A 27,299-nucleotide genomic window follows, 5' to 3' on the forward strand; every position below is an offset into this window, starting at 1 on the left:
TTTGAAGTGCTTCAAAAGACCTTTCGAATGCATCTAAGAGAGTTGGAATTGAAGAAGTTTTACCGGAATGCGAGCAATTTTAAGATTTTTAATGTTTTTTCGACCTCAAACTTCAAAGCCCGTTTTACCCCACTTCCCTTTGTCGTAGAGGGCTCATATTTGGCATGAGTTCATCTCATGCATAGACAAACAAACGCTGAAAGTTTCATCCAAATCGGAGCACCTCGATACGACCTCTAGAACAAACCGAGCAATATTTACAAGTACTGCCTCTTAAAATTAAACACTTCATGAGAAAAAGAAGAGATCATCAATGAGTAAACGATATTTTAATGCATCGTTTATTTATTTCTCACCACCAGATTTGATTGTTGTTTATGTTTTTTAAAGATTGAACCAGCGAAAATTAATTTTACCGGTCAGGTTTTCGAAAGGTTTTAAGTACTTATCCGATTATCCGAAGTCCCATACAAACCTTCGGCAAATTGAGTTTCGGATAATCAAGTCTGAACTGTATTACATTTTGTTTTGTTGAAATCTTTTGGTCTGATGATTTATCCTTATTACAACTTCAAACTTTTATTGAAAAAAATAATAACATACTTTAAAATTAATGAACTTAATTAATATTCAACTTTAATCCAATTCCACCCATCTTCAACGCCCCGTTGCCACTAATCTAAGATGACATCTATTAAATTATATTTAACTCCTCTATCACCATAAAAACAGGTTGACTGGCCCCCTCCAAAAAAAAAATACGACCGGTTTTAATATCTGGAATGTTTCGTCCTAACCGCGATCCTAGCCAGACGATACCAAAAATCAGGTTCTCTTCCCTTATTCGAAAGACTTGCTTCACTTTCCGTTGAAATCTTTTGATGGCCTCCCTCTCTCAACTCATCTCATCATCATCATCACCGCCGTCGTGATTCGACACTTGAAGACAAATTCGACATCGATTGAGTGACCTTTTTTTCCCCGCCAGCAGCGCCTACTTTGCTCCCCTCTGACCTGACACTCTCTTTTTTGCGTTCTCTCATCCCTCAACTCACGTGTTTTCGCCGTAATAATTCCGTTCGATTCCTTTACTCCTCCGTTTTGCACGAAAGCATTCCACCACGGGTGCGGTTCTTCTTTGTGCTTGTTCTTGCTGTTGTTCCTTTCTCTCACTTCTCACTCCCTTTTCCCTTTCCTCTCCCGACTTTCTTAACTTTTCGTTCCTTCGCATGATGGGTTTGCGGCATTAGCATTTTTATTTTCTTTTCGTGCTTCTTTCCCGTCTTACGAGGCGTCTTTTTTCCCTTTCGAGTAACGTGTTACGACTTTTGTGTTCCTTTCCTTCACCAACACACCGACGCGCCTCCTTCGTTCAAGCATTTGTTATTGCTTCTCTTTCGATCGGTTTTCGTGGTCATCGTTTAGTCGACTGACTGTTTTCCGATCGATTTCGCATTTTTCAATTTCGCACCCGCGCCGCTTTTCGCGGCATCCATGCGTTTAATGTTCCACTCTGATAGAGACGCATTTTTCGAGCCTGCTCGGGTGTCCACCAGGCGTCCATCAAAATGTCTCACTGATCAACTCGCACTCGCGATCGTCATTGAAAAATGATGATCATCAATGATTGCGGCGCGCCTCTACTCGCCAGCCTGCCTGCACGACAGGTAACGCTGCACCAATACAATCACCGTTAATTGAGAGAAAGAAGTTGAGCGATCTACAGAGTGTGGTCACCAATACCAACGCCCGCCGTTGATCGCGTTGTTGACGGATGGATCTCGTGTCTCCGTTGAGACGATCGTTCTCGTCGTAGCAGGCGCGTGAATGTTTGTTTGAGAAATTCACCGAATCCCGCTTCTCGCGCAAAGTTCGCTTTGATTCATGCTTTGCTGGCATGGAGAAGTCTGACAGATAAAGGGAGAGGCGGGGTAGGTGGAAAGTGGTGGCAGGGGGGAGGGGAGAGGAAGTTTACCCAGGTGAGGGTTGTAGGTTGGAACGCGGTGGGCTTCGTTCGAAGCGCTCTGGTGACAGGTAAGCAATTTTGGGGGAAGATTAGTGAGGAATGTTTATTGTTTTATTGGATTACTGGGGAAGATGCAAATAAATAAAGGATCACGGATTTGTTCAGGAGATACTAAAAAGTGTCAGTTCAATTCGAGGTTTAAATAGAATCACGCTAAAATTAACGTCTAAACCAGAGGAGCCCAACCCAGGGTTGCCAGGTTTCCAGATAAATCTGGAATTGTCATTTTTTCAGGTTTTGACATACCCAAATATCAACTTTACCATCTGATGCAATATACTTTCAAATCATTTATAACTTTTCTTCCTTTCCTCATTCATAATTGTTGAGTTTTTGTCAGCCAAATTTTTCCAGATCTTGTATGAGTATTGGGTCAATGTTTATTTTTATTTTGGCCAGGCAATTGCATCCAGCTCGCGACTGATTTTGAAAATTGTTCAATTAATGGTCCTTTAGGCCGCTAATAAAATAATAATAATTAGGTTGAATGTCAAAATTTAAGAAGTAACCATAAAATTTTGAAATTTGAAAACATGCACGGAAAATGAATTCCTGAAATCGCGAATTGTGTTCATGAATGTGAGAACCTCGAAGGAATTTATTCACGTTCATAGTGCAAATGCACCATACGCTTGAATAAATTCCTTCGTGGTTCTAGCATTCATGAACACAATTTACGATTACGGGAATTGATTTTTTTTTCTGTGTAAGATAAAACAAAATTATGATTGTTTTTAACGTGAAGACTTCAATCATTGCATTGATTTTTTGTTCAAAGATATAAATTTTGCGTCGCTTTAAATATTTTGACAAAATTCCTTCTACAAGTTGTTTAGAATAGTGCCCTACACATGCTGATTCCTTTTGGAAACGGTTATCCCATTTCTTGCAAAGTTATGGAAATCGTCATAATCAATGATTGCCAACTAGGACGTCAATGATTGTACCACATAATTAAATAAATTTTTAAACACATTTGATTTAGACCAAAAAATCTTTCAGTGGCTTCAAGAAGGCAACAACCGGCACATGCTGATTCATTTTGCTGCAGAAATTCGTTAAATTGAATTCAATACAGAAAATTTTAGAGTGATGATCAATTATCTTCGAAACCTTAACTGTCTTAATCATTCCATGTTGGAACAATTATTTCTTTGACTAAGGCACTAACGATAATGAAATAATTGTTCCTACAAGGATTATAATGAAACACACAGTATTCACTTATTGTAACTTGATTATTCACCAATAAATCCAAATTTAATTTAATTTAACAATAATTTTTTTTTGTTCGAATAAATATCCCTTTTTTCTTTAAACTAATGCTGATTAAAATGTGTTTTGAATTTAAAGGAATAAAAAATAATACAAATAAAAACACGTATTTTAAAGTATATGTCACACTGGTTAAGTTGTTTTGCAATCATTAGTTTTCAAAATTTACGTAAAATAATGCATTTGAAATTGGTTTCAATTGATTGAACTTGTAATTTCATTGATTTTTTTGCAATATCACTGTAACTTTTGGTTCGATTTGTTAAGTTTAAAAGTTAATTTTTGTGAAGTTTTCTACTTTTTTCGTTAAAAATAAAATTGAAAATTCTGAATCAGGAATATATTTTTGAAATGGCTTAAAAACACGTAGTTTTAATATTTTCAATTGTTGGCCTACATTAAAAAAAAGTTATTGAAAAGAGCAGAAAATTTCACAAACATCATAAAAGGTAAATTGTTTGTTTGACAATAATTTGGATTAATTCCAAAATTAATTACTCATCACTCCGGTACCAGATTTTTTCCATCCTAAAATCTAGCGGAAACTATGTATTTTGTGTCCAAATTAAAAAAAGTGATTCGAGAATTCAATTTTCAGTGATGAAAACTTAAATACAAAATTCGGATTTTTTACATGTACCTATTTTGTCTGAGAAGTCAATCCTACAACTTTGTCCAAGATACCAAATCGAACAGAAAATACCTCCTCAGGATACTGATTTTCGACTATTTTGTATGACAAGCACGCAAAAAAAAATCGCGAAAATTTAGATATTTATTCAAATGTGAAACATATTTATGATTTTAAAATAAAAACATAAATTGTTGGCTACAAATGTACAACAGAAAACTTCATTAAATTTTGTTAATATTATACCGCGTTTACTTAAATTTAAAATAATAATGTTTAAGGAATTTTGAATGTTTGAGGCATGACATAAATAAATTGCATGTATTTTTAAGCATAATATTTTTTATTTTAGAGATATTGCTAAAAAAAAGGTAACAAAAAAAAAACTATTGCAAATATGTTTCAAATATAAAAAAAAAACATAAAGATCAGGGAGCAACAAAAATTTATAAGCTTCAACATTTCAAGTAATTTATTTTTTCTGTCCCTTCATTTTAATTTATTTTTATTTATTTGAAATCATTTTAACTTATTTTGTAGTTATATTGTAAAATATTTGCACAACCTTTGCATTAAAAAATGTAAAAAAGTAATAAAAAACTATTGTGTTCAGCGAAAAAATAATTATAACCAAAAGAAAATCATTGGATGTTCATCAAGAGAAAAAATCCGAAGGGAGCATGCTCTCCTCTCTCACGCATGAAAGTTCGATAAAAGGAATCTAAAAAAAATCATCATCTTGATTATTCGGCGGAACAACTTTTTCACTACTACACTTGCAAGTGTAACGTCACACGTCAAAAAATACCTGTAACATTTTGGAGATGGGAAATGTGCGTTAACAAAGTGAAATAAATAATTTTAAGTTATGCTGACAAGGAAAATCACAAAACATTATCAGCAGAATGATTTTCCGGGAGAATTTCGGGAGCGATTCCTCCTTTCTTTTTCGCGGCGAAGAAAGTTCGCTAGCGAAATTGATTGTTTTGCGATTATTCCATCCCTGATTGTGTTTCATGAAAAACACAAATAGTTTACAAAATGGTTTCAACACGAATAAATGCCTTAAATAATGCAACGACTTTGCTTATGTAAGAAACTAGCAATAAAAAAACTGTTTATGGAAAAACACAAAATAGGCGACAAAAGGGTTCTAGTACTGAATTAATAAAAGATAATCAAGAATTGTAGTTCAACATATTTTTAAACCAAAAAATCTTATCAAATTATTCGCTCTACAGCATTGCCTTGGCGTTCTCGATTGCTTGATCAGTGAGGCTGCCTAACAGTGACTCCACCGAAACAGGACAGGGGAGACAACTCCTTCACCTTGACTGAGCTAACGACCTAACCTCTAGGTTAGACCGGGTCCAACATTTATTTCCCCGTCCGACGTGATCAGAAAAATCTCGTCTTGAAAAGTGCGCCACCGGGACCTTCTGGGATCGAACCCAGCCCGACTGGGTGAGAGGCAACCACGCTTACCCCTACACCACGGGTCCCGGGTTGATTTTTTGATTCTTTGATAAATTATTTTAAAAGGTCCAATAAACAAATGAAAAACAAATTTTTAAATGCAAATTATTTTGTGTCTGAAAGGAAATTTTGGTTATATAACTGCCTAAATGTAATTGGTTAAAATTCTGAGACCGAGAACATAAGAACTCAATAATATCGTTGCGCAACGATTCTCAACTCCAGAATCGCAATGTTTACAAACCAAAAGCTTTAAATACCCATTAAAACAGTAACACAGTGCACACCATGCGACTCAACTTCCAACAGTAAACATTTCCTCGAACCCACCACGCGCGCTCCCGACCTATTCCCAGCCTACTACCAGACAGTTGTAGTAACCAACCAGTAGCTTTGCTTCCACAACAAATACCCAACCAACACAGGAGCGCGCTCAACCTAGCAAGCCGTTGTCGTGGTGAAATTCCAACCACCGCCGATTGCTATGACTCATGCCAACAGCGGGTCTATTCTTGTACCCCCTAATTGGTAATCCCCCCGAACCTACCTAGTATGAACACCCCGATCGTCGGTGCCAACAGGATGCTGTTGTTGATCCTCATGTTTGAGCAGCGGCGCGTTGCACGTTCACAGAGGGGGTCGTTCAAAGGGTTCTACGACGACTACGACTCCGTCATCTGAACTCCATGCAGCGAACGAACTTCTCCCCCCAAACGAAAACAACACTACACACTAATTATATTTGCCGTTTTCTTCCAAGTTTCGGTGGTCAGCAGCTCCCTCCCCACCGTCGGGTACGTAACACTCAGACACTGGCACTGATTCACGGCGAACGCTCGCACACTATCGACGGAGCACACACTTGGTACACGAGACACACTTGGAATCGCTTTTGAACTGACTTGGACTTCTTGAAGCACAACCCGCACACGGGTTTCCGTGGTGTGGTCACCACGACCCAGAACATGAACGCGTCTTCAGGACACGGGCGTTGATGATCCAAGACTCCACGTATAAACACCAGCTCTTCTTCTTCGTCTTCGTCGAAGAAGTGCCTACAAACCGCGGAGAAGGTTCCCGACGTAAGACGACGACGACGCGGAATGGCTCAACAAGAGGAAGAGGTAGCAAGACCCGTACAGACGGACACGGGGAGACAGGCAGAACTCAAAACATTACTTCAAACCAAAACCTCACACACAACCAGAAAACAACAAAAAAAAGGGAAAGAAATGTACTGAAGTGCTGCCCAAAACCAACGCGCGCGCGGTTATCCCGTCCGTACGCACCGACAGTTCCAACTCAACTGAGTGGTCAAGCGCCCGCTCTTTCGCTCGACTCAGGCAGGGCACCTGAACGGGAGGTGTCGGCGGCGGCACCCACACAAGTTTGAAGTTCCTTGTGTGGTTTGAGAGAGAGCGTGAAGCAGTGTCGTTAGAAGGTGTTGGTGAACCACAGGTGGAATTACAGTAGAGGTTTCCTCAGGTGGGAACCTCACGCAGGTGAGAGGCGGGATTTAGAGGCGGGCAAGTGACAGTTGAATTGAGGGATGAGAAGACTTCGTTACGGAGAGATGTTCTGAAAAGTGGTGAATGGGAAAATTTTTTGGTATCTTTGACCATTTTCCTCTGTAAAGCATGGTGTAATTGGTGTAGTGGTGAGCGTTGTTGTCCTTACCCAGGTTGGCCTCGGTTTAGTCCCAGTCGACTCCGGTTGGCATTTCTTGGTCTAAAGGTCATTTCTAGTATCGGATTAGACGTCGATATAGACTACTTTTAACATGAAATTCGAGTTCTGCGACACCATTTTAGTCAAATTTGAATACAGTCCAGACTCGATTATCCGAAGCCTCGATTAGCCGAAGTTTTGATTATCTGAAGTTCGAGTATCCGAAGGTTTGCATGGGACTTCGGATAATCTAATCATGAACAATTTATTTTCGTATTTTTTATTTTCTCATAACATCAAATTTGAGTCCTACAACCCCATTCTAGTCAAGTTTGAATAGTTAATTGCATTTTATATTAAAATAATGCACTTGTTTAAGATTTCATCACCGCCATTTTGGCCGCCATCTTTGATTTACAAATTATGAATCACTTGAGAGTAGTTTAGGGGTACTGAAGCTGAAAAATAAAAAAAGACAACGCAAAAACGAGTCTGGACCGAGATCTGAACTATAATTGTTAGCCTTATAAATTACGAAATGCATTTTTTCAAAAACTATCAAAAATTAGACAACAAAAAAATATTTTTCGTGGTTCGATTATCGATTATTTTTCCGAAGTCTTCGGATAATCGAGTCTGGACTGTAGTTCAAATGTTTTCGTGATTTTATTTCACTGTAAACATGAGTCCTGTGTTAAAAATTCAAGTATGGTAGATGGAGTCAGTTGCACTCGAGAATAACATCTTAGAAGGGCGTTCGTTATTTGAATAATTTTGTTTATCGTAATTTAAATATTGCTGTACCTCGAAGCCGTTTCATCGTATCAAAAAGTGGTCAAAGACAATCTTGTATTAAATTGGACGGGCTTTCTAGTACAAATACAGTGAAAGAAAAACACGCCACTTCAAGGAGATTTTTTGATTTTTAAGTTTAAAAGTAAAATTTGAAGTGATTTTTTTTTTCAAGTAGAATTACCGGATCAGCTAACAGGATTTCTATCAGAGTGTAAATAATAAATTTTATGAGTTTCTGAAACACAATTAGCAAAAATTTTAATTAAATAAAATGTGAAAACTTTTGATTCGTGCTTCGAATTCAGTTAAATATGTAATTGAGACTTTTTATTAATTTTACCTAAAATTTGTTGAAAAAACTACGAGCATATGGAGCAATTCCAGCCCAAAACAGGAATTTTCAGGTACTTTTTCTCGACTCTCTATGATATCAATGAAAAAAATGAAACTTTGTAGATATGTTATCCTATGCTTATATAAGCCATTTCTGTGTATATGGAGCCAGTTACACTCGATAATGACATTTGAGAAGGGCGTAAGTGTTTTCAATATTTTTGTGTTTCGTAAATTAAATATTGCTGTATCTCGAAGTCTTTGCTTCGTATCACAAAGTGGTCAAAGATAAACTTGTAGGAAATTAGACGGGCTTTCTGAAATAAATACACTAAAATAAAAAAAATTACGAGACTGAAAAATCAATTCTGTTGTTTAGAAATTGTCAAAAAATCATTTTTTAAGCATTTTTATTTTCAAAACCGCTGAAACTTCACAAGGATTGGATTTAGGACAGTGGCCAATATGGAGACTTTTATGTAAAATTGTCTGGAGAATCGATTCCCGTTTTCAATTTTTGAAAATTTTGATGTTTAGAGCATGGAGCAAATCCATGATTAAAAAATAAGATTATCAGACAAGACTACCCGGTGAAACCCGATTTACGATATTTTAGTTTGTAGTTGTTAGTTTTTAGTTTTTAGTTTTTAGTTTTTAGTTTTTAGTTTTTAGTTTTTAGTTTTTAGTTTTTAGTTTTTAGTTTTTAGTTTTTAGTTTTTAGTTTTTAGTTTTTAGTTTTTAGTTTTTAGTTTTTAGTTTTTAGTTTTTAGTTTTTAGTTTTTAGTTTTTAGTTTTTAGTTTTTAGTTTTTAGTTTTTAGTTTTTAGTTTTTAGTTTTTAGTTTTTAGTTTTTAGTTTTTAGTTTTTAGTTTTTAGTTTTTAGTTTTTAGTTTTTAGTTTTTAGTTTTTAGTTTTTAGTTTTTAGTTTTTAGTTTTTAGTTTTTAGTTTTAAGTTTTTAGTTTTTAGTTTTTAGTTTTTAGTTTTTAGTTTTAAGTTTTTAGTTTTTAGTTTTTAGTTTTTAGTTTTTAGTTTTTAGTTTTTAGTTTTTAGTTTTTAGTTTTTAGTTTTTAGTTTTTAGTTTTTAGTTTTTAGTTTTTAGTTTTTTAGTTTTTAGTTTTTAGTTTTTAGTTTTTAGTTTTTAGTTTTTAGTTTTTAGTTTTTAGTTTTTAGTTTTTAGTTTTTAGTTTTTAGTTTTTAGTTTTTAGTTTTTAGTTTTTAGTTTTTAGTTTTTAGTTTTTAGTTTTTAGTTTTTAGTTTTTAGTTTTTAGTTTTTAGTTTTTAGTTTTTAGTTTTTAGTTTTTAGTTTTTTAGTTTTTAGTTTTTAGTTTTTAGTTTTTAGTTTTTAGTTTTTAGTTTTTAGTTTTTAGTTTTTAGTTTTTAGTTTTTAGTTTTTAGTTTTTAGTTTTTAGTTTTTAGTTTTTAGTTTTTAGTTTTTAGTTTTAGTTTTTAGTTTTTAGTTTTTAGTTTTTAGTTTTTAGTTTTTAGTTTTTAGTTTTTAGTTTTTAGTTTTTAGTTTTTAGTTTTTAGTTTTTAGTTTTTAGTTTTTAGTTTTTAGTTTTTAGTTTTTAGTTTTTAGTTTTTAGTTTTTAGTTTTTAGTTTTTAGTTTTTAGTTTTTAGTTTTTAGTTTTTAGTTTTTAGTTTTTAGTTTTTAGTTTTTAGTTTTTAGTTTTTAGTTTTTAGTTTTTAGTTTTTAGTTTTTAGTTTTTAGTTTTTAGTTTTTAGTTTTTAGTTTTTAGTTTTTAGTTTTTAGTTTTTAGTTTTTAGTTTTTAGTTTTTAGTTTTTAGTTTTTAGTTTTTAGTTTTTAGTTTTTAGTTTTTAGTTTTTTTAAATGGCCAATTAATAAGAACTTAAAACAAACAAACTTGTTTTTTTTTGTAAATTTGTTTAGGTTTAGCTGAGTTAATGAAAGTTGATTGCATTTCGATAAAACTTATTTTCCATCTAACCCCGGTTAACTAATGTTCAACTTCATCGGACTGAATCAAGAGACTTCAATTCGTGTGTTTTAAAATAAAGAGACGAACCTTTCGATTTAAGGTTTAAGGGATTTCGGATAAATGATGACCAAATAGTTTCGAACTCATACAAATTTATTCAACAAAACCGTAATAGAAAGATAAAAAATATAAACCGTTACATCCTAGCTATAAAATAGAGCTTCCCAAATTTGTAATCCAAAATGTACTTTTGATTATTTATAACCTATAAATTCATATCGCAAATTATTTCACGGTGGTAACTACTGATGAAAAAAAGTAAAGCTAACATAAGCTCTAACCTTAGTAATTTTTTTCTTTGCATTCCAAAAGGCCCCTATTCAATTTGGTTAAAGTTTTATTATTTTCTCTACAAAAAAAATCTCCTCCTTTAATATCAAGTCAATGTGGTTACACTGTTTTGTTTGTTTACATCTTTTGTTTTTTTTTTGCTTGTCTCTAGGCGCTCACACTAAGTTTTGCTTTGTTTCTTCTTGTATTGCTTTTGCTGCGTTTCGCCACCACCAGAGTTTAGTAGTTGAAAACAACCGAGAACAGCTTCCGGTTGATGATGGTCGACGAGAACCGTCTGAAGCTGGTCGAAGGGGAGGGGGTGCGCTCATCTTTTTTGCGGGGTTGGTTTTAGTTTTGTTTATTTTTTAACGTTTTAACATTATTTGTTTACGTTTATGGCAATTGCATTTAGTTTGAGTTTGAGTACGTTGAGTAGAGTTGCGGCAAAACGTTACAACGGGGAAAGAGTATTCAGTTATAATTAAATTTATAACATAAACAAAGAAAACAAAAATGGTTTTAACAATATGGCGAAGGAAACATGTGAATCAACAACATGGAAACGGATGGGGAATTTTGACACTTTTCAACTACAACGGGAGTATTGTCTTTTGCAGGAAGCGTTTTATTCACACTTTTCTTTACCATCCGAGAAAAAAAAATCGTTGAGAATTTTGTACGGTGTTTGACGTTTGTTGAGGAAGACATCTCAAAAAATCTCTTTTCACAAGTGGGCGTATCTCACCGACGAAAGTGAGAAACGAGTGGAAACGATGCAGAAAATCTCAAAATATAATTTTATTGTTTCGCTGAGCACCCACGATTTAAATGTTTACAAACATTTGCGCGGCGTTTGACGTTTCACGCTTTTAGTTGACTAATAACTCGCGCAAAAGAGAAGAGAGACTACAAATTTTCTCTCAGCGAATGCTCAATGAAACTGTTTTGCTAAAGATAGTGCTGCTGAGAGTGAAAAAAAGTGAGGTTAAAACGCTCCGTGCAAGGGACAATAACGCCAAGGAAAGAGCTATGCCACATTGTTTTGTTTTGTTTGTTGTTGTCTGACTTGCATGGTACTAGCGCTAATTTTTGGTATCGGGGGGTCTAACATTTGCTGCCGTTAGTAGCCGTTTATGGGTGCGATTTGTTTGACGTTTTTTTTACACAGATGTTTGTGTGTTGACAAGTCTTGCAAGCGCGCTCAGCGTTTGTTTGTTTTTACTTTGTTTACTATATTTTGCGTTCTGTCAAGTGCGTTTCGTTTTTACTTCTGCTATTGTTTTTGTCTCAATGAAAAACGAAGTATCGGACTAGAGGGGTCGGATTTGAATCAGAACAAAACGAAATTATCAATCAGTTCATAAATGCTTAAACTGGAGAGAGTTTGTGGGGGAAAGAACAAATGTCAAGTCAAATTCGTATGAGATTTGTATGCGGATGAAGTAAACTCGGATTTGTTAGGTAAAAAACTATTAATTATTTGAAAACTTAACTAAATACTAGCTTACAAATTAGCCACTCTCTACGTTAGTGTGAGTCAAACAAATTCCGGGTTGGCACGACGCTTTTGAAATCCGGGTTGAAACTTTTATTTTGTTGCAGAACTAACAAAACGTCAAACCGAAAAAAAACTTAGCAGAAGAAATCAGCTTCTTATGGTGTTGCTTCTACTGTTGGTGTTGATTTTGGAGGGTTTTTTTTAGTGTTTGAAGGTTGCTTTGATCGAAAAATATAAACAAATAAAAGTGGTTACTCCAGTTGTTTGTGGCAGGACGGTAGATGGAATTGTTGGTTGGTGCCAATGACAGCGTTTGGTTAGTGTTAAACAGTTAGACTTACGTAAACCCATACAAATGAACGGAAATTTCCACGAAGGCTATGGCAACTAGGCAGTTGGTTAAATGCGTGTAGCTTACTCTATTGTTACTTTTATTGGTAGTTTGCTTGTAATAAATACTTGTTATTTTTTAATACTAAACGATTAGTATAAATGCTTCAACAAAAAAACGAATATTTTAGTGTGAGTTAGTAAAAGTATCTACCCAAAATGACATCTCTTACAATGATGATTGATGAAGTGCTTTTTACAGTTTTCTACTTAATTTTGGAAACTTTTTGCTTTACTTTGCTTATTGCTGCAAAATTTTCCTTTCTACTGGCAGAATAAAATGGCTACGGCTTCAATCTATCGATGTAGTAGTACGGTCCAGCATAAATTGAGTACGCACAATAGAGAGAGCGAGAGCGAGAGAGCGTCGACAGAGAGGCGTGTGTGGTTGAATGCGTGTGAGTGTGAGCGGAGGAGCAGCGTATGAGAGAACAATGGGGTTATTGTTTACGCGCGCAGTATGACAACTATGTATAATAAACAAACACAACATCAATAAATGTGACAAACAACAACACGGTTCACACACGCACGCACGCACGTAAGCCCACAGTATCACTGGATGGTTTGTTTATGTATCTTGCTTTGTTTGTTTTTGCTTTGGCGATGATTTGTTTAGCGAATTTAACGATTCGATTGCGATTGTTTGTTTGTTGTTGTTGTCTTGTTTTTTTTTTTGGTATTTAAATTTAGTGAGGCCGATAGTGCGGATCGGTACTAACGGTAGTGATGGGCTTACCTCGGCCGCGGGGCAGATTGAGGGCACTGGTGCCGGCCGTCGCCAGATGGGGACTGTGGTCCTGCCGGGTGCGGTTGTTCAGGAACTCGCGGATGTGCTGCACGATCAGATCGATGGCCACTGGAAAGAAATTAGGGGATGTTTATGTAACAATAATGTTTTATTATTGTTTAATTAAAATTATTTTTAGTTTCACATTCAAAACAAAGTTTTTTTGTTTACTGTAAAAAACATATAAATATATCAAAACTTCTTGTCAATATCTAAATTAAATTTAAAAAAAAATAGATTGTTATATTGGACATTTCACCTTAACGTCAATATTGATGCTCTTTGAACTCCAAGAAATGTATGGCTATTTTTTTTAGAATCCTATTTAATAATTCAACCTGGGTGATGAATGGAGAGAATGCGTAACGTGATTTTCGAATGATCCCACTTTGTTTACATCTACAAAGTAGGATGCTGTTCAAGCACAAGCATGACTTCTTTCTTACTGGTAAATTGATTTTTGGCGAATTTTTAGATCGAAGCCCACCTAGAGGTGTGGTGTTGGATTGTTGTTTGATATACGCCTTAAATTTATAAAAAAATTAAACTGTCACTAGATTAAAAACTCAAACTCAAGCAGTATTCAATATTGAATGTTAGACCTTTTTTAAAATTTTATAAAAATATTTTTTTCAAAGGGATTAGAAAATTTCAGAAATGTTTCTATTTTTATCATTCAAAATAAGGCTATAGAGGAGAAAATCGTGACGTCAGAAATGAACTCAAATCACTCAAAGTTCATTTTGTGAGTGACTTTAACAATTTGGCCTTGTTTGTAAGCTACATTGTCCCCAGTTTTCTGTGGGAGAGAGAAGGAGGCGAATACTTTATGAAAATGATACCTGTCAAAATTCCTAGCCTCAAAATTTTGCCGCGGGTTGCTTTTCTCCTGTTTAAGTTTCTGAGATATTGTTACTAGAAATAAAAGTCTGTTGGGATGAGACTTTTAAAAACATTAATTTTCTTGTTTCTTTTATTTACTGTATTTCAGCAATCAGAAGAAACTGCAATGTTTCTTCAGGCAATTTCATTGGGAATTTTCTTAACCCTCTACAACCCAACCCCGCCTTTAGACGGGCTTCGATTTAAAAAATCGTCAAAAATCCATTTTTCAACCAATTTTTGATCTTTAAAAAGCATTGGAAAGAAGAACTCTTTAAATTTTAGAAAATGTATGGGTTGGAAGTTTTACTTGTTTAATGTGACTTCGCCAATGTTTTTAAAAATGTGATTTTTTTAGGGGTAAAATTTCCTGTGTTTTTTGTTAACATTTCCTATACTTTAAATAAAAAGAAGTATGAAGTAATCTTTCTAGTGCCCCATACTATGCCTCTACGCATTTATTTACAATTTAAATGATAATGGTGCCATTTTATAGCAGAAAATGTGAAAAACATGCAAAAAATTGAAAAAGTTGCTGTAAAAACATGAATACATTAGAAAGACAAAATGTAATGATAGGAGGTGGTAGAATAAGCCAAATACTACCTAAAACAAACATATAATTAACAAGATAAATGCCAATTTAAATACTAAAAATGAAACAAGAAAAAGATAAAATAAGAGAAGTAAACCCGAGCAGACGGAAATAACTTGGGAATAACAATATTTGATGATTTTTTGTCATTAGATTGTGTTTATGATTTTTTTGTCATTAGATTGTTATTGTAATAACAGACTAATAACATTTTTAGTTATTCTTCGAACAAATCTTTGTTACTATTTTTTTGTTATTTTAACAACTAATCCGATCAACCCAATAACAGTTGTAGGTATTCTTCCATAACAAAAAATGTTATTCCAAAGTTGTTTTGGCATTCAATCAATATCAGACCAATAACAAATTGTTAGAGCGTCCAATTTCCCGGGGTTTCAAATTTCTCGGGAAACGGGAAATTTTCAACAAATTTCCCGGGAAATCCCGGGAATTCTCGGGAAATTTTAATCTTATTGAAAATTGTGCTGATCTAGTGTGTGATTAATATTTTGCAACAAAATTGTATAGGACAGCCTGTAAATGGTTAAAATATGCGTGAAGATTAATTAATAACTTAACTGCATGTTAAAAAATCAAACAACTTTAAGTAAATGTATATTTTTTTCTAACTTTATAAGCTCAAATCGTACAAGAAATCTGAAAATGATGTCAGGTATTATTTGTAGAGAAGTATTTTTTATCAAGGTGTTAAAATTTCATTTAAACTTGCCTTTGTGACCAATTTGAGAGATTGTGGTTTTACAAATAAAGTTGAAATGATTAAAAAACATACAGAAATTATGTTTTCATGACAAATAACTTTTCTGAAACAAGCCATACTGGTTACAGTTCTTAACAGTACAAAGTTGTTTTTGTGTTGATATGGATTCATTATGCCACATGGTTTCCCCGTTAGTAATTGACTTCGGTTGAAATTTTTTAAGCACGAAAACATGATTTTGATTGTAAGATAAATCATTAGCATTCCACAATCAGTCTTCCATTTCTTTCATATTTAACCCTGTTACACCCATTTTTACACCATTGCTCATTTTTTTTTACTTTAAGTTGTAATTTCTTGAATACCAAGTATTGAAAGAATTGAAGTAATTCTCCTTGCAGAGACCTATTTGAAATATTTAATTATACCAATTAAGTTTCCATCTCATGGTGTACACAACGTAAAAAAAACTCAGTTTTGCTTTGGCGGGAAGCGGTTTTGATTATTCTTTATTCTTTAAGTTCATTAAGTTTGATTTATTTTCAGATGCTTCAAAAATCATCATAAATATACTTGATATAAAATTTTCTAACTATCTCATTTATTCTAGAATTCTAGATCTATATGCACTGATAAATTGTATTTAACAAAATTATATTGAGCTTCTTCATTTTTGCAGAGCAATTTAAAAAAAAGTGTTCCAAAAAGTGAAGAAAATGTATACTTTTGCTTGAATTTCGGGAATTCCCGGGAAATTTACAAATTTCCCGGGAAACGGGAAATATTATTTTACGGGAAATCCCGGGAATTCCCGGGAATTTTTTTCCCGGGACGGGAAATTGGACGCTCTACAAATTGTGTTATGATAACATAGTTTGTTATTAATCTCTTATGCAAAAATGAATTTTGCAAGAATATTCCATAACATTTTTTGTTATTTTAATAGTATTTGTTATTGAAATGGCATGAGTTTTGTTATTACCGTCTGCCCGGGAAGTTTTTCGTAGAACAAAAGTTGCTCAAAATGACCATCTGAACACGGGAATAATAAAAATATTCGAAAAAAAAAATTGGGCTGTAGAGGGTTAACCTTCCGAAAACAAAATTTGGATGGACACTCATGGACACTATTAAAAAATTGAAAGGCGGGAACTTTTCAGTTAAAATTCAACTTTGTTTACATCATAAAAACGGTGCACTTTATAAAAAAAAAATCGGTAAAGAACTTTTAGATTGCAAATTTAATTTTTCAACAAAAACTAAAGCAAAAAAAAATCGAGTAGTATTTATATTTTTCCACAAAAACACATTTTTATCAAAAAATCATAACTCGACTGCAACATTTTTGTCCATACTTATCTATGACTCAAAACTCAAAAACAGTATTTTTTTCCCTAAACCATATCAAAAAATACTTTTTGAATTTAAAAAAAATATGTATGTCGGGAAATATTTTTTTGAAGAAAAAACAAGTTAACTAAAAACTGGGAACTAACTAAAGGACTGGGAAGACTTTGCATGAAAAAGGTAGGATATACTTAACATTATTTTTGGTCTAAAATGAGACTTTGAACAGAACAGTCTTTGTGAAACTGATGTTTTTAATAATTTTTATTGCATACAAAAGTGTCCTAAAATTTGTGATGTTAAAAATGTTATTTCTTGCAAGGTTTTGCGCACGATTACTCTCAAAGCAACATTTCGCCTTTCCATGCTCCACCATATTGAAAGGTACTGTCACTTAATCATAATTTATGGAATTATAACAAATTTTTAATTGATTTTATTTTGTGGAATAAAGGGTTTAAATTCAACTTGTTTTTTTTTTTGTTTTTAATAAGTTGTATACTGCATAAATGTTTCATATGAGCAATTCTCTGAGATTTCGGTCATTCGATTTTTTTTTGTATTTTTTAATCCGGCTGAAACTGTTTTGGTGCCTTCGGTATGCCCAAAGAAGCCATTTTGCATCATTAGTTTGTCCATATAATTTTCCATACAAATTTGGCAGCTGTCCATACAAAAATGATGTATGAAAATTCAAAAATCTGTACCTTTTGAAGGAATTTTTTGATCGATTTGGTGTCTTCGACAAAGTTGTAGGTATGGATACGGACTACACAAAAAAAAAATGATACACGGTAAAAAATTGGTGATTTTTAATTTAACTGTTTGTCACTAAAACTTGATTTGCTAAAAAATACTATTTTTATTTTTTTTATTTTTTGATATGTTTTAGAGGACATAAAATGCCAACTTTTCCGAAATTTCTAGAATGGGCAAAAAATCTTTGACCGAGTTATGATTTTTTGAATCAATACAGATTTTTTCAAAAAATCGAATATTGGTCGCAAAAATTTTTCAACTTCATTTTTCGATGTAAAATCGAATTTGCAATCAAAAAGTACTTTAGTACTTTAAAATGATAAAACATGAAACATTTGTAAAATGTTCTGATCTTTTCGAATACAATATTTAAAAAAATTAAATCAAGACTAACATTTTAAATGGGCGTTATATTGAATTTAAATTTTTGAAAATATTTTTTCGAAAATATCTGAAAATTTCACGAATGTTTCATGTTTTAACATTGTAAATCGGACCTATAGTTGCTGAGATATCGACATTAGAAAATGGTGAGTTGTTTGGGTGAGACTTAGAAAACATCAATTTTCCTGTTTTTTAACCTTTGCATGGCAATATCTCAGCAACTATGGGTCGTATTTCTCAGCTCTTCAAAATTATTTTTTTCAAAAGTGGGCAAACATGGGCACTTATTTTAAAAAATCAAAAACTGCGACTATTAAGCATAAGCATAGGCATAAGCATAGGTGCCCACCCGCAGTTGCTACTCCGTTATTGACCAGGACCTCCAGAAGTTACATCCACGAGCCGTGGAAGATAAGTGGGTGCTATCTTTCCTCGCTTCGCAACTTCTCAAAGGCCCCTATCATGCTGATCAATACCGGCGCCGGCCACGACCAGTGGTAGGGTCACGGGGAAGTGGATGGGAATGTTAGTCCGATACTTGAGTGATAGAGACCGCCCAATCGACTGCTTCTCCGACAAAGTATCACATGAGTTTTGAGGGGGTTAGTAGATGGGTATGAGGTCAGGATTCACGAGTGGCAGTGATGTGACCATGAGCATTTTGTTTATCGGTTGAAATTTTAAATCTTAGGCAGCCGGCTGCGGAAAGATAAATAATTGATTATTTAAAAAGTTTGTTTTAATCGAACGCGTGCCAACCGAGCGGTAGTGCTGTGGGCTGGACTTATCAGTATATTTTTACTGTTGGTACAATTAAGATAACGCGAGCAAATGTCAAAAATAGTAGATGAGTTAATGCTAAAGCTGTCAATTGGAATAAATTATTACGATCAACGAATATAAACGAAAAGAAAACAGGACACCACGTAACCGATTGTAATGAAATTAAAACAATAACTTAAACGAACTTAACCGGCGGCGTGCCTTCCTATCAACGATGATAAAAGAAGGACTCATAAATTTAAAATATAAAAAGACTCAAAAAAACACGTTGCATAGTAACCGCGAAGTCCCGCTACTTTTAAATATAGTATTAATTCGACCGCGATCCTCCAGAAATTCTTCGTCGGCGTGCCTTCCGATCAACGGTGATGTAAGAAGGGCTTTATTCATTAAAATGATTTTATATCATAAGCCTTAAAACATATTCGTCGGCGTGCCTTCCGATCAACGATGATATAGAAAGGACTTAATCCAGCAATACGACTTGCTTGTCTCGAAAAAAAAAGAATTCGGATCGTTTCTATCGAATACATAGTTTTAGTTTAGAGTTAGAGAACAGTTTAGTTTAGAGAACAAAAATAAACTCATTAGTCAACGAACGCGCGAACTAAGAATAAAGAAAAAAGAAGAAGAAGAAGACCAATCACCCCATGCACACAAACAGCGACACAAAAGAGATGGAAAATAACACGAAAAAACAGGACTGCGCGTCCACACAGGCACCGCACAACTCCGACACAAAAGAGACGGAAAATAACACGAAAAAACAGGACTGCGCGTCCACACAGGCACCGCACTACTCAATCAAAAACTGCGACTATTTTCAAAAAAGTTACCTAAAAATGGTTATAACTTGAAAACGGTGCACTTTATCAAAAAATCACTAGAGTACTTTTTGATTGCAATTTCAATTTTACATCGAAAAATGAAGTTGAAAAAATTTTGTGACCAATATTCGATTTTTTGAAAAAATCTGTATTGATTCAAAAAATCATAACTCGGTCAAAGATTTTTTGCTCATTCTGGAAATTTGTGAAAAGTTGGCATTTTATGTCCTCTAAAACATATCAAAAAATTAAAAAAAATAAAAATAGTGTTCTTTTGCAAATCAAGTTTTAGTGACAAAAAGTTAAATTAAAAATCCTATTTTTTTACCGTGTATCATTTTTTTTTCAGTGTAGTCCATATCTATACCTACAATTTTGCCGAAGACACCAAATCGATCAAAAAATTCCTTCAAAAGGTACAGATTTTTGAATTTTCATACATCATTTTTGTATGGACAGCTGCCAAATTTGTATGGAAAATTATATGGACAAACTAATGATGCAAAATGGCTTCTTTGGGCATACCGAAGGCACCAAAAAAGTTTCAGCCGGATTAAAAAATACAAGAATTAAAATTAAAGAAAAAAGACCGATTCCGTAGAGAACTGCTCATATGGATTTTCATCACTTTTGATTGATATTGATGCAGTTTGGTTCAAAATCGTGTGCTCTTTCAAAAGAGCCTATAACATCCAGTACTTTGTATTAGAAATCAGGAGGAAATCCAGTTTTTTCGTGAAAACTTAACACGTAGCCTTGGGTTTGGGACAAACTTCAAATGCGTTTTTCTCAGCTTGCTGTTTTTGCATATGGGACATTAATGGGAACATGAGCAGTATAGATAAAAGAAATGGCAACCCTGACATAATGTGTTGTTAAAACCGGTAAATAAGTGTTTAAAAATCTAACAAAACAAAAGAATTAAGTTTGTCAAAAGCCTTGCGCTGTTATTTTTTGCTGGAATAAGTATAATTTGAAGTTATGTATTTTTTATCTTCTGGTTTTTATAATTTTATATATTTTGGGCAATTGGGTCCTGAAATTGAGCTTAATCACAGCGATAAAGCTTATTTTTCTGAACACAGTAACCTTGTGTGCGACCACAATGGGGTTTAAAATAAATTTTTAAATCAATTTAAAAAAAACATCATTGCGATCCATTACGAAATTGCAATAAAATTAAAAAATATGATCAGAAATGTATTTTAGGCATGTCTTTTTTCCCGTTGTACATAATATCAATTTTGAAATATTATTATATCAATTTCAAAACATTTTACAAACAATCCGGCTGGGACAAACTTTAACCAACACTATTTTTCTTGATGAAACGATATAAAAATGTGTGATTGTTATTTCGATGTTAATTTAAAATTTAGCAAAGCGGATATGTTTATTGATATTGCTTAAAAACTAATCAAAATCTAACTATTTTTATGTTTTTGAAATTAAAAGAAAGGTTTGTAGAGGACGATGTTAAAGTAAACACACATGAATTCCTTACATTAACATAATTAAAAGAATATTTTCAAGACCACATAAGAGACCACATTCTCCGAATCACAAAACGCTTCGGATTTCGCTTTTGAAGGAATTTTGGGTGAAAAAAAATGAGAGAGAAGAAACCATGCGTGTTTTTGTTCGTCCTTTTTATTTTCCTCATACAAAAATCACCTTAAGGTAAGTATACTTAAGCTCGAATCATTACAAATTGGCTTGTTTTCATTCAGTTGTTTTTTTTTCTTTTTCTTATTGGTTAGGTATACTACACTTAGCTACAAATCGAACACTGACAGTTTTCTGTTGGAATGACTTTCCATTTGGTTTTCAAATGTTTTGTTTTTTAATGTTTTCGTAAAGGCAAGGATGTTTTTTATCAAACAAAAGAAGGAAACAAAGGGCGAGGGAAGCAATACTAAAATGCATCAAAAAGTGAGATAATACTATGGAAAAATGCTGTGGCGTATAAAAATACATTGGATCGAACTAGTTTCGAGATGCTGCTAATACTTTAAAGGGAAGGGGAGGTTTTAAGAAACAATTTCACTAATTTATTCAACCTAAACGGAGTGACGTAGTCAAAATTGACTTTGGCGTGCGATTGTATTCGATACTAGGGAAAAATTATGATTATTTTTTCAAACTGCGTAGTTCTAAGATATTTTCAAGTTTTTTTTGTTTGTGCATGGCCTCTTTGAGGCTCCGCTGAGCTGTTCGTGTGTGTGGGTGTTTGTTTTTGTCCTGGGAGAAAAGGATTCGTGGAGTCCTTTAGTCCCGGGAAGGTTGGTTTAAACGTGTGCTACATGCGCTAAGCCATTTGCTAGATGAGTTGCTTTATTGTTCGTTCCCTTGGTGGCGTCGTTTTCGGCGTTCATGTGCACAATCTCGCTAATGTGGTGCACAATAAGATCAATCGCAACTGGAAAACGAAATTTATGAAGCAAAACGTTTTGTTTTTTTTTGTTTGTTTGTTTGAGGAAAACAGCGATAGAAAGTAGCGGACGGAAAGGTGGAAAGGGTAGGAACAGAGTAGAACAGTTTTTCGTGAACAATAAATCACGATAATTTTAGAATATTCAAAATAGAAGGAAAACATTGTAGGTATAACATATCAAACAAATTATTATCAACAACACACAACACTACACATACCTGTGTTATCAGCTCCACGTGGGATAATCACATCAGCGAACTTTTTAGTCTAAAATTAGAAAGATGCCATCAGAAATCAACATACAATTCCTCGTTCTTCTGATATAAGAATACTTACCGGGGAGCAAAATTCCTCGAAGGCTGGCTTCACAAACGTCATGTACGCGTTCAAAACGTGTTCCAGGTCGCGGCCCCGCTCGTTGATGTCTCTGGGCACTGTAATGAAACGACAGGTGAAATAAGATGCTAGAACCATGTCAAATTTATGAAATTTGGTGAAATACACATAATTTTACATTTTTAATGTACGCATTCGATACGTGTTTGGATGTCTACAAATTTGAAGATAATTTGATTTCTGTTTCAAATATACTTAAAAATTGTTATTAGAAACAAATTTTACTTGTTCTTAGTACAAAACTGTCCAATGAATTTGAAAATGCAGCCCATTGATCAATTTAAACTTAAACTGTAGAGTTAGGCATGAAACTTTGAAAGCATAAAAATAATCCTTTTTATTAAAGTTTCGTAATTTTAGTTCATCAACTTTTAAAGCTTATCACCTTTTATTTAAAATTACTTCTTGATTTATTTTGAACACTTCTCAAATCTAGTTAGATTGCGTACAATACAGTTCGTGTTTTATTCGTATTTTTCCGTGCAAAAAAAAAAAAAATAAATAAATAAAAATCAAAAAGTACTTAAGTGAATTTTTGATAATGTGCACCAAATCCATTTTTAGGTGACTTTTTTGAAAATAGTCGCAGTTTTTCATTTTTTTTCAAATAAGTGCACATGTTTGCCAACTTCTGAAAAAAAATATTTTTGAAAAGCTGAGAAAATTTTCTATATTTTGCTTTTTTGAACTTTGTTGATACGATGCTTAGTTGCTGAGATATTGCTATGCAATGGTTTAAAAACAGGAAAATTGATGTTTTCTTAGTCTCACCCCAACAACCCACCATTTTCTAATGTCGATATCTCAGCAACTAATGGTCCGATTAACAATGTTAAAATATGAATCATTCGTGAAATTACACTTACATTTCAAAAGGGCCAAACATTCAGTATTACGCCCTTTCAAAATGTTAGTCTTGATTTATAAAAATTGAAAGTATTTTTTTCGAAAAGATCGAAAAATTTTACGAATGTTTCATATTTTAACATTGTTGTTTGGACCATTAGTTGCTAAGATATCGACGTTGGAAAATGATGGGTTGTTTGGGTGAGACTCAGAAAACATAAATTTTCCTGTTTTTAAACCTTTGCATGGCAATATCTCAGCAACTAAGCGTCGTATCAACAAAGTTCAAAAAAGCAAAATTTAGAGAATTTTCTCAGCTTTTCAAAAATATTTTCTTCAAAAGTGGGAAAACATGTGCACTAATTTTAAAAAATTAAAAACTGCGACTATTTTCAAATAAGTCACCTAAAAATGGATTTTACTTGAAAACGGTGCACTTTATCAAAATTTCACTGAGGTACTTTTTGATTGCAAATTTGATTTTACATCAAAAAATGAAGTTGAATTTTTTTTGCGACCAATATTTCGTTTTTTTTTTTTAAAAATCAGTATTGATTAAAATATTATAACTCGGGCAAGGTTTTTTTGCACAACCTGGCAATTTCTGAAAAGTTGGCATTTGATGTCATCTAAAAACATATCAAAAAATTAAAAAAGTGTTTTTTTTTTGCAAATCAAGTTTTAGTGACAAAAAGTTAAATGAAAAATCACCAACATTTTTTTTACCGTGTATAATTTTTTTCAGTGTAGTCCATATCCATACCTACAACTTTGCCGAAGACACCAAATCGATCAAATAATTCCTTCAAAAGATACAGATTTTTGAATTTTCATGCATCGTTTTTGTATGGACAGCTGCCGAACTTGTTTGGAAAATTATATGGACAAACTAATGATGCAAAATGGCTTCTTTGGGCATACCGAAGGCACCAAAAAAGTTTCAGTCGGATTAAAAAATACAAAAAAAATCGAATGACCGAAATCTGAGAGAACTGCTCCACTTCTTTCAATTAAATCTTAGAGACAACCCTAGCAGCAAACTTATTGAGCAACAGTTCTAATTTCTATTCTGTAAAAAATTTCAGTCGGACAGTCTGTTGTAAGAGCTTTCTGTAACTTGATTACTACATGAGAAACTTATGCCAATTTATAGATGACAGTTGTAAAATCGAGACCCACAATTCCGCACCACTGCATTGGCCAAATCTGCTTATGCTTTGGAAATGGCTGTATCGAAGAGTTAAAATGTGCATGAAAAAAAGAAGTTAAATGAGTGATAGAAAAAACTATCATTTGATGATTCCTGCACCAAAATATCAGAGGGTGTAGCGACCGTCACTATAGCTTGTGAGTTCTCTTCTTTTATCTCGTGATTGCCAGCAAGAGCATTCTCTTTCTATCACTCCTTCTCTTTTCATCGGTAACGCATACTCTCCCAAGATTTTTTTGTTTTCTCAGAAATCCGCAATGAAAGTGTACGAGGAATGAAAGTGTAGAGGAGGATTGAAAAAAAAAATATTCTATGGCGGCTTTTGTGGCAACGCTCTGTTCAGGGGGAATGATTGTGAATTCGGGAATGAGAGAGAAAGAGAGAATGTCACACGGGATTGTGTGAACACGAGGTAGAGATCGACAATTCTTTTTGCTGAGAATTTCGTAACGGAAAGAATTTTTGTCAGTTCGACGCCAAAGAATCATTTCAAGAAAATCAACCGCTGTTGTTCGAAAACAGTTCTAAAATCCCAGCTAAGGTTTCATTTGATTAAGTAAATTTTCAGTCAATTGTAATTCAAGTAGTTTACATAGGATGAACTGAAACTATGTTTTTTCAGAAGTGTTTTAAAATATGTTTAACTAGTTTGTTTATGCAATTCACATACAGACATCGAATTAATTCAAAATTGATGAGTTATTTTTAAAAGTTGGTCGTAAAGCATTGCCGTAATCAAATAAAAACACTGATCTGATCTGACAAGATATTGCAGTATTCAGCGGAATTGCATTCTACTAAAATTATTTGGCAGTATATCCTAAAACCAATAAAATTATGGAATATTTCTGGAGCAACACGAAAAAAGGGAGGATAAGCATTTTGACAGCTGGAACTTCAAAATTCCAAGACAACAGGTAACTTCTTCAAAAACTCGAAGTGTTAAACAAGAGCTGGCCTTCCCAGCTACCTTTCAACGTTGTGTTTTGCGTTAACATTGCGTTTTGTTTTCTCAGGATTTGCAAAATAGTTCTAGCTGTCAAAATGTTTATGCGACCTATTGAAATGTTGCTCCAGATTTGTATTATAATATGCAATAAAACTAGGTGTAATCAACGTAAATAAACATACAGAACAACACAATTTACAATATCTTTCTTTTAAAAATTTCTGAAATTTCACTGAATAATAGGATCTTGATATTGTTCATGTTCATGAATCTTGATATTTAAATAAATAAGTGTGTAAGTGTTATTGTGTGAACTCCAACCCTTCTATTACGGACTTCATAAACCATTACCTACATGTTGAAACAGTTTATGATTAGCGATAATGCCTTCGTTATTTATTTATTTTTATCTTTGTTGTTTTTTAGAGGTTAATTGCTTCGAGTGGATTTTGGTGTTTTTAATCGATTAGTTTTCGGCGAAAACATAAACAACACTTATTTGCTTGCCAGACTGTCCTCTTGCCTTCAACATAATCAATTTGGCAAAACAATTCATATCAATTTATCGAACACTCTTGTCATCACCGATGGCCCATTGTCTGCTTCTGAATTCTACTATATTTTTTAGGTAAAGTACCTTAGAATGTAGAAAATGCTTCGACTTTAGATGACTTGTTTTTTTATTCTCATGCCTTTTTGACGCGTCTGACATCGTCGATTATTTTTATCAAATAAAATATTGATCAACCAAAGGATTCGTGATTTTTAGACAAATCCCACTCGCTGGACGTGACGTGAATTCATCTTCCCCAAAAACCGTAAAATTCTACGCAGTTATCTAAACAGAAAGTTTCGATTCGCGAAACAGAGTGCTAATTGAAGAGTGCCATTCACAGAGCTGTCAATTCCTCCGCTACAAATCAGACGTTCTAATTGGAACCAGCTGCTTTCAACTATTACCTCTTCTCGCCAGCCGCGTGTCCGAGTCCGTGTCCACAAACAGCTTCATGTGGAACAGATCCCGGATCGCGGGGAAGTAAAATACGAGGATGCCCTCGAACAGCACCACGTCTGCGGGATAGATGGTCAGCTTCCGGTCCGGGCAGACCGAGTTTGTGCGGTAGTCGTACTCGTTGATCTCGACCTTCTTGCCCTGCAGTACGTCCTGCAAAGTTTTCAGCATCAACTCCTCGTTGAACGCGTCCGGATGGTCAAAGTTGAACTGACCCTTCTCGGCGCGGACCTTCTCCGCGGAGGTTAGCTCCCGGTAGAAGCTGTCCTGGCTGATCGAGACGACCTGGATGAGGAGAGGAAGGCGGGGAGAAGTGGTTGAAGATCGTGACACGTCGTCGCCGTCGTAGTTTCAAGCCTTTAGTGAGGTTACGTAAAGGAACTTACTTGTCGCTGCGTGTGGTCCATGTCAGCCTGACCCAGCTGTTCCATAATCCGCTTGCAGACCGTCGACTGTGAAAGTGGAAGAGCAGAACATTTCCCGTTCGATCAGCACAACAACAACAATTCATTTCGACCAAACAAGCTGTGTATTGATTTGGTGGGCCAAAAATATTTTTGCCGCATACCAAATCAACTTTTTCAAGGACACTTTTGTCGCATCTACCCAGAGCAAAATGTAAATAACACCACCAATCGAACGACGTAAATCGGTACCTTTCCGCTGGCGGTTCCTCCCGCCACTCCGATCAGGAACGGGGTCTTGACGCTGCTGCCGTTTTCGGTTCCGTTCGTTGGCTTCATGGTGCTGGTGCTGGTGCTAGTGCTGGATTGCTGCTGATCAGTGCTGGAATCGCCCATCCAAAGACTAGCAGAACACGCGAAATTAAGGGTTTTCTTTTTTTCACACACAAGGGAAGAAGAAATTTTTCCTCCCACTGGCACTAGTGGACGAACATCGAATGAGCTCCGATGTCAAATGTGGAGGCGAAGTTAGCCCTCTCTGAGTTGTGACGAGTGAGAAGTTGGTGAGAAAAGGGGTGGTCATAGAGAAATGAGCA

General features: G+C 34.2%; 2 protein-coding genes across 7 annotated transcripts in view; both read right to left on the reverse strand.

The window, feature by feature from the left end:
* The window catches only part of LOC120414843 (protein crumbs), a 122,633-nt gene extending 115,914 nt beyond the window's left edge, over positions 1-6,719 (reverse strand). For both annotated transcript variants that reach the window (XM_039576168.2, XM_039576166.2), the window contains exon 1: positions 5,956-6,719. In XM_039576168.2, coding sequence (XP_039432102.1) covers positions 5,956-6,010 — 55 coding nt within the window. In that variant the 5' untranslated portion in view covers positions 6,011-6,719. The remainder of the gene's footprint in view (positions 1-5,955) is intronic.
* Positions 6,720-10,278: 3,559 nt separating this feature from the next.
* Positions 10,279-27,207, reverse strand: LOC120414794 (uridine-cytidine kinase). 5 transcript variants are annotated; one of them, XM_039576105.2, is made up of 7 exons: positions 26,956-27,204; positions 26,686-26,751; positions 26,248-26,584; positions 22,223-22,320; positions 22,105-22,153; positions 13,104-13,223; positions 10,279-10,805 (listed from the first exon to the last, which is right to left on the reverse strand). In XM_039576105.2, exons 1-7 carry the CDS (start codon positions 27,097-27,099, stop codon positions 10,714-10,716), a joined length of 906 nt encoding a protein of 301 aa, XP_039432039.1. In that variant the 5' UTR covers positions 27,100-27,204; the 3' UTR covers positions 10,279-10,713. The 5 variants fall into 5 exon arrangements, with proteins under 5 accessions (XP_039432039.1, XP_039432040.1, XP_039432041.1 ...); XM_039576106.2 differs by having other exon boundaries at positions 10,279-11,786; XM_039576107.2 differs by having other exon boundaries at positions 10,279-12,192.
* Positions 27,208-27,299: the final 92 nt, after the last annotated feature.

This window comes from Culex pipiens, chromosome 3, assembly GCF_016801865.2.
Source record: "Culex pipiens pallens isolate TS chromosome 3, TS_CPP_V2, whole genome shotgun sequence".
Lineage (NCBI taxonomy): Eukaryota > Metazoa > Arthropoda > Insecta > Diptera > Culicidae > Culex > Culex pipiens.

What these genes read in the sequence shown, in the direction of transcription:
- LOC120414794 (XM_039576105.2), bottom strand. Translation starts at nt 27,099, where the DNA reads ATGGGCGATTCCAGCACTGATCAGCAGCAATCCAGCACTAGCACCAGC. An exon ending in TGGACCACACGCAGCGACAA is followed by an intron (nt 26,585 to 26,685) that starts GTAAGTTCCTTT and finishes CTCCTCATCCAG; the next exon opens with GTCGTCTCGATCAGCCAGGA. An exon ending in ACGTGGAGCTGATAACACAG is followed by an intron (nt 13,224 to 22,104) that starts GTATGTGTAGTG and finishes ATTTCTTTCCAG; the next exon opens with TGGCCATCGATCTGATCGTG.